Source organism: Lepidochelys olivacea (genome assembly GCF_965140295.1).
Source record: "Lepidochelys olivacea isolate rLepOli2 genome assembly, chromosome: 5".
Taxonomy (NCBI): Eukaryota; Metazoa; Chordata; order Testudines; family Cheloniidae; genus Lepidochelys; species Lepidochelys olivacea.
In genome coordinates, this window is record NC_140415.1 from 86,114,889 (window position 1) to 86,130,212 (window position 15,324).

The following is a 15,324-nucleotide window of genomic DNA, read 5'->3' on the forward strand; positions in this document are numbered from 1 at the left end:
ATCTTTGTCATGAATGTTGAACTTACAAATGTAGATTTTTTTTGTTACATAACTGCACTCAAAAACAAAACAATCTAAAACTTTAGAGCCTACAAGTCCACTCAGTCCTACTTCTTGTTCAGCCAATCCTCAGACAAAAATGTTTGGTTACAATTTGCAGGAGAGAATGCTGCCCACTTTTTTTACAATGTCACCTGTAAGTGAGAATGGGCATTCGCATGGCACTATTATAGCTGGCATCGCAAGATATTTACGTGCCAGATGCGCTAAAGATTCATATGTCCTTTTGTCCTTAAACCACCATTCCAGAGATCATGCATCCATACTGATGATGGGTTCTGCTAGATAACGATTGAAAGCAGAGTGGACTAACGCATGTTCATTTTCATCATCTAAGTCAGATGCCACCAGCAGAAAGTTGATTTTCTTTTTTGGTGGTTCAGGTTCTGTAGCTTCTGCATTGGGGTGTTGCTCTTTTAAGACTTCTGAAAGCATGCTCCACACCTCATCCCTCTCAGATTTTGAAAGGCACTGCATATTTTTAAACACTGGGTCAAGTGCTGTAGCTATTTTTAGAAATCTCACATTGATACCTTCTTTGTGTTTTGTCAAATCTGCTCTGAAAGTATTCTTAAAACGAACATGTGCTACATCATCATCTGAGACCGCCATAACATGAAATATGTGGCAGAATGCAGGTAAAACAGAGCAGGAGGCCTTCAGTTCTCCCCCAAGGAGTTCAGTCAAATTTAATTAACACCATTTTTTAACAAGCATCAGCATGGAAGCATGTCCTCTGGAACGGTGGTCAAAGCATAAAGGGGCATATGAATGTTTGCAATACCTTGCAACACGTACTACAAAACTGCCATGCGAACACCTGTTTTCACTTTCAGGTGACATTGTAAATAAGAAACAGGCAGAAGTATCTTCCATAAATGTAAACAAACTTGTTTGTCTTAGCAATTGGCTGAACAAGAAGTAGGACTGAGTGGACTTGTAGGCATTAAAGTTTTACATTGTTTTGGTTTTGAGTGCAGTTATGTAACTGTGACAAAGCTCTGTCCTTGCTTCCGTGGGTCCCACGTTTCCTGGTGGATTTCGCTAGCCTTAGAGGCTCACAGTGACCCTCCATGTAACCCTTCTTTCTCTAGAGACAAGGGTCACAGTCTACTGAGCCATTTTCATCATAAGCCAGCAAGGGAGGTGAGGAAGTTATCCTTCCTTGCACAGTCTCTGTTGTCTCCAAGTCTCAGTGATTAATCAGGGGGCAAAGGTGGGGTGGCAAGCCCAGGCCCACCCTCTACTCCGGGCTCCAGCCCAGGGACCCTAATAGTATCAGCTATGGTAGCTGACCTTTTAGAAACATGACATGTACAATTCCCTGGGCTACTTCCCCCACAGCAGCCCTCACTTCCTCAAGCTCCACTTCACCTTTACCTCAGAGCCTCCTTCCTTGTGCCTGATATGGTGTGTACTACTCAGCCTCTCCAACAGCACAACCTCCTCTCACAGCTCCTGACATGCACACCCACCTGACTGACTGGGAGGCTTTTAACTAGTTTCAGCCAGCTCCTGGTTGGCTTCAGGTGTCCCAATCAACCTAGCATTCTCCCTGCCTTCTGGAAAGTTCTTAATTGGCCCCAGGTGTCCTCATTGACCTGGAGCAGCTTCCATTTCACTTAACCTGGTACCAGGGAGCTAATATATCTATCTCCCACTACTTTTCTATAGCCATCTGGCCTTGCCCCGTCACAGTAACAAAAAAAAAAAAATCTATATTTGTAAGTTACACTTCCATGATAGAGATTGCACTACAGTACTAGTATGAGGTGAATTGAAAAATACTATTTCTTTTGTTTATCATTTTTACAGTGCTAATATTTGTAATAAAAATAATAGTGAGCACTGTAAACTTTGTATTCTGTGTTGTAATAGAAATCAATCTATTTGAAAATGTAGAAAAACATCCAAAAATACCAATTGAAATTTATTAAATATTCTATCGTTTAACAGTGTGATTAATCATGATTGTTTTTTTTATTGCGATTAATGTTTTTGAGTTAATGGCATGAGTTCACTGCAATTAATCGACAGCCCTACAACATAATCCTTTAATCAGACATTCATACAAAATTCTTGATTAGACTTTGGGACACCCATCTATCCATTATTCCAAAGAATGCGGGCCTAATTCTCTACTTTGTTACACCAGTTTAACACCAGCATACCTCAATTGACTTTACTGAAATTACACTGGTGTAAAAACAGTGTACTAGAGCAAAGGGGCAGGCCTGTTATCTATAGATCTCTCTTTAACTATGTATTTTTTTCAAAAAATCTGGTGGATAATTGTGCACTTAATGTCCATGTGCTGAGCAGGTGTTTGTTCATGCAAATAACTAATTATAGAAGTGGATTCTCCAGTCTGCTAAGGCCACTTTACTGCTTGTGCAAAGTAGCTTTAAACTGGCCAGAGATTTGCAGTGTATAATTCCCCCTGCGTAGGGGGAATTTATAACCACCTCCCACCCCTGCTTCCTTTGCATTCCTAGCGTAAGAGGGAGGAGGTGGCGTATTGGGCTGGGGCAAGGTGGAACTGTGGTAGAACTGAGTTCTGTCATGCTCAGTCTTCCACTGGTGGGATACAGGTTGGATCTAATGGAGAATCAGAGCATCTATGTCTAACTGGTCACTTCCACATGGAAATACCTGATGTGGGTTTATAATAATTTGGAGAGTTTTTCATGTACAATTATATGCTTTGCTTTCAATCAGGACCGTAATACTTTTTTGCATTTGTCTGAAAGTGATTGGCTTAGCATGACCATTTCCTATAACAGTTTTGAATTCCACCCGTTTTATTTTTTTCAGTTAGATTTTTTTTTTTAAAACATGATAGCAAGGCAGATTGTATTCAGACAGCCATGTGCTAGAATCTGCTTGAGTAAGATATTTCTAATTTTGCAGGATTATCTTTAGAACAATAGATAGACGGCTGTCCATATGTCTTTTCAGGGGTTTTCTGAGCTGAATTTGCAATCAGCTGATTAAAGGATGAACATGTTGCTTTTCACATCATCTGGTTTATAAAGAACCCCATATCTGTGACCATAAAATAGTTAGGAGTTTGGGAAAGGGCAGATAATGTGTACATCCACTTATTGCAATGGCATGTGCAGATCAGATGTTTGCACATGCAATACTCAATTGTCTTTCTCACTGACCATTTACTCTTCCAAATATCTGATTTGGGGTATAGTTACGTGAAGTTGTATGCCTGACTTTTTGATAATCTGGCCCATAATATATGGATTTGTTTATAACAAATTGATGATAAACATGACAATATCTTGGCATATTTTTCAATTTAACCCCTTTTTATATTGATTTTTTTATTTGTACTTCTTTGCATATCTTCAAGCTTAGTAAAGAATATGAATGTGAGTGAACTACTAAGTAGTACATTATGTACTGTGTATTATGATGAGATTAGGCATAAAAAGATATGTTGACTAAATTGTAAATGAAATGCAGTATTTATAGAGCAACCCTGTGATCCAAAGAACCTAGTTATGAAAAGCTAGCTTACAAACGATAAATCAGATGTAAAACAAAGATTGCACAGTAACTTTTATTGATTGTTTCTTCTCCTAGAGCTCAGTAATGTGTGTAATACATACTTTATAACTTTTCTTTCTTCCTGCAGTACTTGGGATGTATAGAGGTCTTGCGCTCAATGAGATCTCTTGACTTCAATACAAGAACACAGATTACAAGGTAAGACTTTTTGCAAATAAATTCACATAGTTAACTCTTGTATTATCTCCAAACAGTCAAGCATATGACTGGAGAAGAGCAAATATGTAACTGAATGTTTAGACTCTTTGGTCCCATTCTTATATTTTGCATTTAAAGGTGGGCATCTTACATTAGTGTAGCTCCAAAGGGACTTAGGGTCTTTTTCTGCCTGTTCTTCTGCCCTTTCAGGCTGCAATTCAGCAAAGCATTTAAGCATGTGCTTAAGTACATTACCATTAAACAAATATTAATACTTCACTGAATAGGGACAGACTGCTGAATTGGGGCCTCAAGGCTTGAAATTCTAAAAAGCCTTAAGGAATTTTGTGTGTGTGTAATTTTAATTGTTCCTTGTGAAACTACAGAAAAGAAGGGTTAATATTTTTAAAAATTAAAAATCTATAGTACAGAAAATATAAATAGAAAGAAATCAGTAGAATGGTAATAGAAACAAATACAAGCCTATTATTCTTTCCAGAGAATCCATAATAAATAGTACATACGTACACATATATATACTGGGTTGACATTAGAATTTCTAAGCATAGCTTTTTTTAAATTCATCACTAAAAGATGATACTGCTTTTAAAACATTATCCATAAATAATTCTATTTATAAAGAGATTCTTTAGGGAGAAATACAGCAAATGTTTGTTTTTTATACATTCTGGTTTTAGGGCCTGATCCCATTCACTTTGAATCAGGCCCCCCAATGTGGCAAGATGCCGGTGTCTTCTAGCATTTGACAGTACAGCTTCCAAAAACCGTAGCCAAATCAGGCAGTAAACCATTCTGTTTGTTTGAAAAGGAAAAATATAAAATGGGATTAGTGGAGAAGGCTGTTGCCTTTTGAATTCAGGGAGATGGGTTGTGAATGGTGTTCTGGAAAACACCTCCCAGTTTCTAGTGGTCTATCTCAATCAAAAAGAAAAGGAGTACTTGTGGCACCTTAGCGACTAACCAATTTATTTGAGCATAAGCTTTCGTGAGCTACAGCTCACTTCCACAGATGCATGGGGCAAAGTACACAGAGACCATGAAACAATACCTCCTCCCACCCCACTCTCCTGCTGGTAATAGCTTATCTAAAGTGATCACTCTCCTTACAATGAGTATGATAATCAAGGTGGGCCATTTCCAGCACAAATCCAGGTTTTCTCACCCCCCCCACCACACAAACTCACTCTCCTGCTGGCAATAGCTCATCCAAACTGACCACTCTCCTTACAATGTGTATGATAATCAAGGTGGGCCATTTCCAGCATAAATCCAAGTTTAACCAGAACGTCGGGGGGGGGGGGTAGGAAAAAACAAGGGGAAATAGGTTACCTTGCATAATGACTTAGCCACTCCCAGTCTCTATTTAAGCCTAAATTAATAGTATCCAATTTGCAAATGAATTCCAATTCAGCAGTTTCTCGCTGGAGTCTGGATTTGAAGTTTTTTTTTGTTTTAAGATAGCGACCTTCATGTCTATCTTAAAACAAAAAAACTACAAAAAAACTTCAAATCCAGACTTGTTTCATGGTCTCTCTGAATATAATGTCTTCTGCAGTTTCCACAGTATGCATCCGATGAAGTGAGCTGTAGCTCACGAAAGCTCATGCTCAGATAAATGGGTTAGTCTCTAAGGTGCCACAAGTACTCCTTTTCTTTTTGCGAATACAGACTAACACGGCTGTTACTCTGAAACCTATCTCAATCAAAGAATTCATGATATATCTGTTATGAAACTAATACCTCTCGTGCTTGGATGTTCTTGTAGACTCCATGGACCAGATTCAGAGCTCTTGCACATGGGTGTAATTTCAGTGACTTACAAGAGTTGCACCTGCATGCACCAACTTCAAGTTTGCCGCCATGGGTAAGACTACACTGCAGTTGGAAGCTCACTTAAAGTAGCACCATGGCTGTTGTGACTCGAGCCCTCAAGCCTACCCAACCCCCTGGGTCTGAGCTTAGGTGGCTAGCCAGAGTCTTCGCCAGAGCCACAACTTCGGCACTGCTATTTTTAGCATGCTAGCTTGAGCTGAACTAGCATGAGTCCATCTACCTGGACTGGGAGGCTTGCTCCCAGTCCAGCTGCAGTGTAGGCATACCTTCTGAGTCCTTTAACTGGGTGCTCAGATACTATGAGGGTGAGTGGAATAGAGAGAGATGACAGAACATTATATATTCCTGTCAAACGTTCTAGGCCTTAGAAGACATTTGAGAATATTTCTGATAAGCTGTCTTCGTGGTCTCTGTCTGTGTTTCTACGGTATTCACAATAATGGCCTTTTTAAGCGACTTCATGCCAGACAGAATCTTAGTGCTGACACAGGTGGCACATTTGTACTTACCACTTGGAAAGTTAAGTGATACTGGCTTATAAAACAATTTGTAATAGTTACTTACTTTGTTTTATATCTGAATATGAGCCACTTGTTGGTTGGTGTACACTTTCCTTGGCTTAGCATTGCTTTTTTCTCCAGTAACTAGTTTAAAGATCCACTCTGTCAGTAAAACTCAACCAAATTTGCCAATCAGAAAGCAGTATAATCTGTGGTCATTTTTACATGCAAAATGTCACTGCTCCAGTGTTCTCTGAGTGCATGGTTATTTTTGGCTTTAACTGTGAAACATACATTTGGAAAGTGACGTTTTTCTGATGAAGTTGTAGCATAGCTGATCACATACTGGGCACTTCCTTGGCTCATATTCTTTTGACCACATCTAAAATGTAAGAAAAGTCGCAGGCAGAAAACCTTATGTTGCTTGGGGTTTCTTTTCTTTTCCTTTTTTTTTTTTTTTCTTTTTTTAAAATGATGCCACACAGACTCACTCCTCGGATTCATTCACAAGGTCTAATCCAAAGTCCACTGATGTCAGTGGGAGCTTTGGATGAGCTTTGAATCAGATGCTAGAACCTGAATCTGCATTTCACTAACATTAGAAATAATCACGGACATTAGAAATGCCTATGGCTTGGGTTACGGTTAAAGAAACCACCACAAGCAGTCTCTGCCTCACTTTGTAATTTCGTATTTCACATACAAGCTTATGTTTGATTAAGAAGTCACATTTCCCCAAACTCACTTTTGAGCTTTAACCTTCATGGTAAAATGTCACACGTGCACCAACTGATTCCTGCCGACCTCACTTACAAATAACAAACAGAAGTCTCTAAGTCATATTTATTCTAGGATTGTAGTAATTCTATAGTTTATTCATAATCTGTGCCAAATACTCTGTATCATTGTCCTTGATTCTTGTATAAATGTTGGCAGACCCAGTAGCGCAGCAGGTATACAAGTGAGGCATTATCATTGCTTGCTTGTTAGCTGATTTCTCTGCAGCTCTTTCACCAATGAGAATCATTTTGAAATTTGAAAATCCTTGTGTAGTGGATCATCGGCAGCAGGGATTGAAGCTGGGACCTGTGGTGCCTTTACTGCCTGAGCAAAAGAGCTCAGGTTCCATAAATTGCTCTAGGACTAGCCACTGGAAGGAGACAGAGTCACATTGTGTAAGCGTGGCTGCACCACTCCTCTTGGCTGGAGAAGATACCCTGAGCTTCAGATGTCTAAGCAGTTCAAATCCATGTTTGGATCTCTAGTTATAATGCAACCTTCCTGGCTGGCTATAAGCATGGATTGCTCTTGCTTTAGTTGATGCCATTTTGGTGTGAGGTGTCCTTGCAAATCCTATAGACTTGAAAGAAGAAATGGCTCCACCTTTGGCCTGACATAACTTCTGACATCAGGTAATGTTTAGTAAGCACTCTAGAGGCCAGTTTGCGAATATGAGCCCAGTCAGAGTCTACAGGATTCTGGAAACCTCTATTTCCCGGTGGCCATGCTGAAGGCTTGGTGTGCATGGACAGTAGCATAGTCACTCCCTTTCTAACATTACATCAACAGTTGCTCCCACAGCAGTACCATATCTGTCATTGCACACTCCTCTTCTCTGCGGGCAGATTTTCAAAAGATTTCAGCTCTTACAATTGGGGCCAGATTTCTGAGGAGCTCCGCTCCCATTTAGGCATCACCGTAAGTGGCCACACATTCAAAAGAGATGAGCTCGTTTGAAAAATCTGACCGTGTAATTCCTTCCCACTGACTTTTGCCAAGATCAATAATGAGTAAGGAGAGAAGAGATTCCCGAGGACCTGATCACAAGATTAAAGGGCCAAGGAGTAGCTTTATCTGAGGCACAATAACCAAGAGCTCAAAACATTTAAATTAAATATGTAACTCAGTTATTGCACATTTAAAATAACACAATGGGGTGGAATGCGGAATGGGGGGTGGGGGGGAGATAAAGTTCCTGGACAAGCCATCAGGTTAAAAGATTGTGTAAATGTCATATTTGATGTATATTGTTCAGGTGTCTAGAATTTATCTTTGGGCCAGATTGTTTGTGACTCGTTCTATTGGCAAACTTTTGCTCACCTGAATAGTCCTATTGAAGTCTATGGCTTGTTTGAATAAGTTCTCATGATGGTTGTAAAGACTCCACAGTCTTGCTTGTAATCAAAGGAAAACAAAGTTGTAATTCACTGGGAGGTTCTGTTGATCTCAAGGGCAAAAATTTCTAAAGCAGCTTTTAAAATTGTGCCCACGATGTGACACATCTAAGTTTTTGTATATGCAAAATTATATATATTTGTGCATACCTGCTACATTGATGCATGCTTGCAGGGAGGAAGAAAGAGCTTTTTTAGCCAAATCGCAGAACTGAGAGTCAGACTCCTGGGTTCTATAGGTTCTGGCTTCTTGTCTCCTGGGACACACCACTTAATCTGTTTTGACCTCACAGGGTTGTGAGACTAAATAAATGTTTGTAAAGTGCACTGAAATCTTTGGATGGAAAGGACTGTAGAAGTGCAAACAATTAATACTGGCTGAGATTTTCAAAGCTGCCTAATGGATTTAGATGCCCAAGTCCCATTAGAAATTAAGGGGACTTAGGTGTCCAAACTCCCTAGAAAGTATTGAAAATCATCCCACCTATTATTATTTAATCAGTTATTTAGATACCCAAATCCAAGTGTATGCTTGGGCAAAACCAAACACATGAAAAACTGGCAACTTTTGAAGGCCCAAAATAAATACGATTTGCTTAGGGGTCTTCCTTCTCTTAAGGTCACTCGTAAAAAATATAAGGTATTTTCACTGTTTTGCTTGGCGCTTTGTGTGTCTAATACTTAACTTGAATTGTTTATCATTCTTAAAAATTAAAATGTTAAATATTTTAATAGTTAATATACTTTCTACGTAAGTGAAATCAATGAACAGATGCTTCCCTTTACCATGCTGTTAGTAGAGGGGTATCAACAGTTTCAGTGTTGCCCAGAAAAACGTGGTGGTATATTAGTCTGTGGCTATGGCTTATGGAGAAATGAAAAGGTAAGTATAAATTGTATGAGATTTTTCCTTGATCGTTGTGAAATTTGAAGTTGCCAGAGGCTTTTACTACAGAACAAATGTGACAATTAGAGTGCTATTGTATTGTCACTTGTGAACCTATTCTTTTGTAATCTCCACGTGAATCTTTGAATTTTTAAATGGAAGTGCAAGCAAAAGTGTCAGTAGGTATAGATAATGGTAAAATAAAAACCATCTGAATCCACAAATTGTATAATTAACTGTGCATTGGCAATTCTTGGCACACACCTGAAGTAATGCTAACTTGCTTGGGCAAAGGAAAGAACAGAAGTGTTTCATTCTCAACGTAGAGGAGGAGCCAGACAACTGAACTAACTGCAGCTGGCAACTGGTCCTAAATTCACCATGACTCCTTCCACCATCGCCACTGAAAGGGACCACCTTTAAAGTTTTTTTGGCCAGCCCATTTGTGTCCTCAAACTTTTTATTAAAAAAATATTCAGGTAAAATATTATTGCAACACGTGCAATGTTTACAGTTCATCTAATACACAAGTGTCTACATCTGTGTGCTTACTGTTAAATTTGTTACATTATAATGAGCTTTAGCTACCATGTTGCATGCATGGACCGAATTATAATTATGTTGCATGTACAGTTTGTCATACTACAGGTATCTGGATTACAAGCCTGCATGTTCTGTGTTGTTGTTAGCTAATTGAGTGCAATTACTTTAGTGCATGCAGCGTCTGAAAGCCATCTCACCATACTGAGTGAAACATTATGTTGCATGTTCCATTAATAAGTAGAGCCCCATAGCGGAATAACTTATATTAGCGATGGGCCTGAATACAATCCAGATCCTAGTCCCCCATGAACTTTGTGGGGATAAGGTGCTCAAACCCTGCTCACAGCCCAGATCTTGTGGTTGGACCCTCCCTTCATAAGGGGCTGAACCAAAACCGTAAATACACACTTTTTCCATCCATTCCCCCTGCCCTGACTTTTGGAAAGGAGGTGTTCAAAATCCAAATCCAAGGTACAGAACTAGGTTCAGGCCCACCACTAAATTGTATTGATGACGTTTCAATTCATATAGTATTTCTTTACATATTTTGTATTCTTTACAGAAACTTATTGCCAGCAAAGATCACCCGCAAGGAAGACATTGGGAGGGAAAAATGGCTCCACTATAGCGTATGAAGAAATTTAGGTAACATGTATTTATTTCAAACAATAAGTCTTATGTAGTCACTGAATTCCCCCCACCCCTCAGCTATTTGGAAAATATTACTTTTGCTTGGAAAGCACCAGTGTTCTATAGTTTACCTGTGGTTAATGGACCATGGATTTTGCCATCTGGATGGTACTGTAGGGGTGTGTAATACATAGACTCAGATTGTAAGTAACCCCAGCACACCTGTGCATGGACAGAGGGTGATCAAGAAGCTGTGCAAAGGGAGAAAATCTACAAAGGGGCGAGCTCTGGGGAGCACAGGGACTGCTTGCTATTACTCCCCTTTTCAGGGCAGGGAGGAGACAGGGCTGTGCTCGTAACCTGTAACAGCAAGCTGAGTAGGAGAGCATCTGCCCCATTTTTATGCAAGGAGGAGCTTTGGTTCTCCTCTTGGGGCAGTGGAGCTCCAGACAGACTGCCCCCTCCTCAGGTCTGTGACTCAAAAGTTACTGTCTAGCCCATGCTTTACATACTCTGAGAACCTTCAATGGATAGCAGATTAGTAGTAGTAGAAGTAGTAATTTATTGTTAATGAGTTTCATACCAGGAAATGTGCCCAGTAGGTGAATAACTGCTACTCATATGCACCAGAATTATGAATAATACCTGGATAACTAATTTATAATACCTGACACTCATGCTTAACAGAATAACAAATACTGATGGGGGAATAATTTACATCTGCCCACTTAGCTCCCATAAAGTAGCATGCAAATGTGTTGGAACAAACGGGTTTTTTAATGTGCTTTACATTGTAAGTATCTTTAATTTTAATTTATTATTATTAATGGAAACATTTTCAATAATGTTGGATTAATTTGATCTATGGTAGTTTAACAATAATGAACAAAAGAGGACAATAATAACTTATTAAGCCTGGGCAGCCTTCCCTGTCTCCTTTTTGCTAGCCTCTGTGAGTAAGAAAGAACTACAGAGAGGACTGGGTTGGGAGAGAGTTGAAGACAAAATTGCCAGCTTCATGTCTTTGGCAACTCTCCTGTGGATGTAGCTGCACCCTGTATTATCAGACAAGAGGTTGATGAACCTGAGCAGTTCTGTTGGTTTTTCTTAGCCGAGATAAATAAATTCAGTTCAAGAATAACTGTCTTTGTACTGAAGTATAAAATGCAAAATGTGTCCTGTCTGAGATATTGATTGTGTGTGTGTAAAGTTTGGAGTTTGTGGCAACTGTGGATTTAGCCAGAGGGAAGCAAAATAAGTGAGACTTCTCAGGGCTATAAGAGAACATCTGGGGACTCATTTCAGTAGTTAGTGTGAAGCAGAGGGGTTTTATTCCTGCTTTTAAAGGCAAATCTCAGTGCAAAGTTAACTGTGGAGTCATTACTTGACAATTAGGAGAATGTCAAATTTTTAACAGCAGATGGGCCATGGGACTGCAAACACATGGAGAAAACCAAGGTGCAGGGAAGCTGAGTGACTCTTTTTTACACCATGCATAATTAGTCTGTGGAACTCATTGCCACAGGATGTTGTTGAGGCCAAGAACTTATCAGGCAGTAAAGAAGGGATTGGACACTTATATGAATAATAAGGCTAGCCAGTTTTATAATCACTAATCCAAACCCAAGAGATTTTGGAAGAGTTGTAAAAGCTCATGCTTCAGGATTTAAGATAATCTCTAGCAATTAGTGGGAGAGTCACTTGGGGCAAAGATTATCCCGTATCTGTCTAGCAAGCGCTCTGAAGTGACAGGTGTCTGCTCTTAGAGACAGGGTACTAGACTAGAAGAACTTTAGATCTGATCTAATATGACAATTCCTATGTTCCTGTGGCTACTGTGAGCCGATGGCTGAGCTAGGAATAGAGTTCGTCTTCTGTGTCTCAGTCCATTGTCCTGCCCACTGGTCTACGCTTCCAGAGGCCATGCTGGAATAGAGAATGATGGCCTGCAAAGGAGGCTCGAGAATTATGGCTTCTTAACTAAACTGATCTAGACTTAGGTTCTTCCTTTAGTTCAGGGGAGGTCAACCTGTGGCTGAAGAGCCACATGCGGCTCTTCAGAAGTTACTATGCGGCTCCTCGTATAGGCACCGACTCCAGGGCTGGAGCTACAGGCTCCAACTTTCCAATGTGCCGGGGGGTGCTCGCTGCTCAACCCCGGCTCTGCCACAGGCCCTGCCCTCACTCCACCCCTTCCCGCCCCCTACCTGAGCCTGCCGTGCCTTTGCTCCTCCCCCCTCCGCCCCAGCCTCCTGCAGGCCACAAAACAGCTGATTGGGAGGTGCTGGGAGTGGGTGGGGGCTGCTGACATATTACTGTGGCACTTTAGCAAGGTACATTGGTAAATTCTGGTTCCTTCTCAGGCTCAGGTTGGCTACCGCTGCTTTAGTTTGTTGGCATCACTGAACTTATCTTCCAAAAACAATCCCTAAATACAGGGTTTTGCACACACTATTTATGTACACTAAAAGGTGGGTTTTAGAAGCTTGTTTTGAAAATGTACCCCTTCTAATGGCAGAGTGTTTAGAGTCTGTGTGATGCTTAAACATAATGGGTGTTTTCAGAAATATGCACACAACTGTGTGCACAAAAATGAAGTTGTCTAATTGGCATGTACAGTTGCCATAGCTGTGCACAGAATCCAATATATATATAGGCTCCTAAGATGCCAGTTAGGTGCAAAACTGACCCTGTGTGTATGCAATTTTGTGGTTATAAATACAAATTAGGTGTGTAATTGCATGCACAATTCCGAAAATCAGAACAGTCAGACTTTTTAACTAGCTTATTAGAAGTAGGTTTTAACAATATGTAATTCTCTGTGCTGCTGGTGTATAAAACAGTAGGATGTTCTGGAGCTCATATTAGCCTAAAGACTTCGGTTTTATAAATCTGCATTTTATTCACATTTTATGTGGAATTTAGTAAATATGTGACTAGATTCCCACAAAGGCTTGATAGGAGTGAAAGGTACTGGTTGTGCTAAGATCTTCTGCCTGGTGTATTGCTTAATAAATATGCATCTATGGAAGTTCAAAAATAAGTGAACACCACTAAACCAAATCAATGGGTGGTAAAAAATCTTTGGCAGTGAAGGGATTAAAAAAGCATCTAAGAATTGTTGATGCAGGGTGCTCTGAAATAGCACTAAGGCTTGAGTACGCTGACTTTTGTCATTGATTTAGAAAACACTTTTCAAATGAATATAGAAAACTGAGTGCAAGAGTATTGTGCCAATGCCCTTGAATTACTATTGTGTAGTTCAACATACATCTAACCATATGTTATGTTCTGTAGCTAATCATTTCCAAAGATGTATTTCTCATTAGAGTTGATTACAAAGTCCTGATTGTGTATAGTTTATAAAATGTGTTAAGGATAGAATGGCCAGCTTGTTTTTGTTTTCCCCCTTACAGATCTGTCACACATAGAGAATCCCACATTGCAAGAAACAAACTGAGAAGCTGAAGGGAAGAAAGAAGAATGGTTTTATATCTTCCTGTATAAGTTCACCACCATTTCTCTGCCATATTCATCACCATCAACTTATTCTATAAATCCTCCCCTCTGCTCCATGCTTTCCGTGACCTGGAACAAGTTGGCTAGTTCACATTCCTCTTCTGTGAGTTCACTGTAACCATTTCACATCATTAGGTCCTTTCACCCCTTGTACAAGCAGCTCTGCTCCAGGATTACTCTTTACACCATTTATATCACGAAACCTGTCCACTATTCTTTCCTCATTCTCTTCCATACTCTCAGTTCTATGTTCATCAGCTACTTTTTCATTCCCACCTCTATCAGACCCCACCCATTTGCCTCTCTGCCTTTAAAGCACCACTAACTATCATATGTGAGCACCAGCCCTTAAGGCTTCTTAATCCTCCCTTAACCACTTCAAACACTACAAATTTACTGTGCCTGTTTTGTAAATGAACAAATATTCTGATTATTAAATATATTTCTGAAAGTTTACTTTTGGCCTCTGTGGGATTTATTCAGAATTAAGGTGTTAATATTTTAATATAGGCCATTTTTCTCCTTGGCAGGTGGTAGCTATATAACATGTTTGTTAAAAAGATTGGCAAAGATAGTGTTCAGAAATAAATAGGGGCAGACTGCACAGTTTGTCCAGAAATGTGCAGTTCTTTTTCTAAGTAAATTCATTGAATGTTTGTTGCATACAGTAGTCTCTTTGTTTCCTTTTTTAGTCTGTGGAGCCCCAGGTGTGAGATTCAGGCTGGCAAAGATACAGATGGAAGTGTGGGGTAACATGGATAGACAAGAGGAAAAACAGCAAGTTTTATGGCTGTGGCATGCAAGTCTTTTGTGTGCAAATTGGTCAGGGTTTCTAGTCTCAAAATTGACCTACCAGGTTTTTTTAATTCAATTGAAAAGTCGATGCAACTTTTCCATGTCTGTCTTTTTCTACAAAACAATAGCTTCAGTACTCTTTTCATAAAAAGTAATAAATTTACATGAATTAAATTTTTAAAAATCCAAAACAAAACAAGCAAGGGTACATTCATGTGATTGTGAAAACAATGTTTATTAAAGAAACAGATTTCAGCTTCCTTAGGACTAGAAGTGCTCACAAAGTATGATGGTTTAAAGTTATGAAAAACAGGACTATGGCCTTTTACATGGAACATGAAGCCAATATGAAAGGCATGCTTTTCTTTTTCACAATAATGTCAGATCATCATGGAGCACTGTAGGTAAGACTGGAGAAATTCAGTATTGCGTATAGACAACATTTCACTCAGTACACTTGCCATCTAAAATCTATACTGAAAGCATAGAGTGTGTGTTGTGCTGAGAAAATGACTTCAGATATGACCATCTGCAAAGCAGAAAATATTTAGGGCCAGATTTGGAACTCAGTATGTGGTCCTTAATTGCAAGTCTGCACAGAAACAAATTTTACAAGATATCAAGATAGTACCGAACTATGTGG

The 15,324-nt window shown here is 39.6% G+C and overlaps 1 protein-coding gene across 1 annotated transcript in view; it reads left to right on the plus strand.

Moving 5' to 3' along the window:
* Positions 1-15,324, plus strand: part of SHC3 (SHC adaptor protein 3) — a 73,330-nt gene that overhangs the window by 24,439 nt on the left and 33,567 nt on the right. Inside the window, exon 2 of the mRNA XM_084627989.1 lies at positions 3,710-3,780. Coding sequence (XP_084484115.1) covers positions 3,710-3,780 — 71 coding nt within the window. The remainder of the gene's footprint in view (positions 1-3,709; positions 3,781-15,324) is intronic.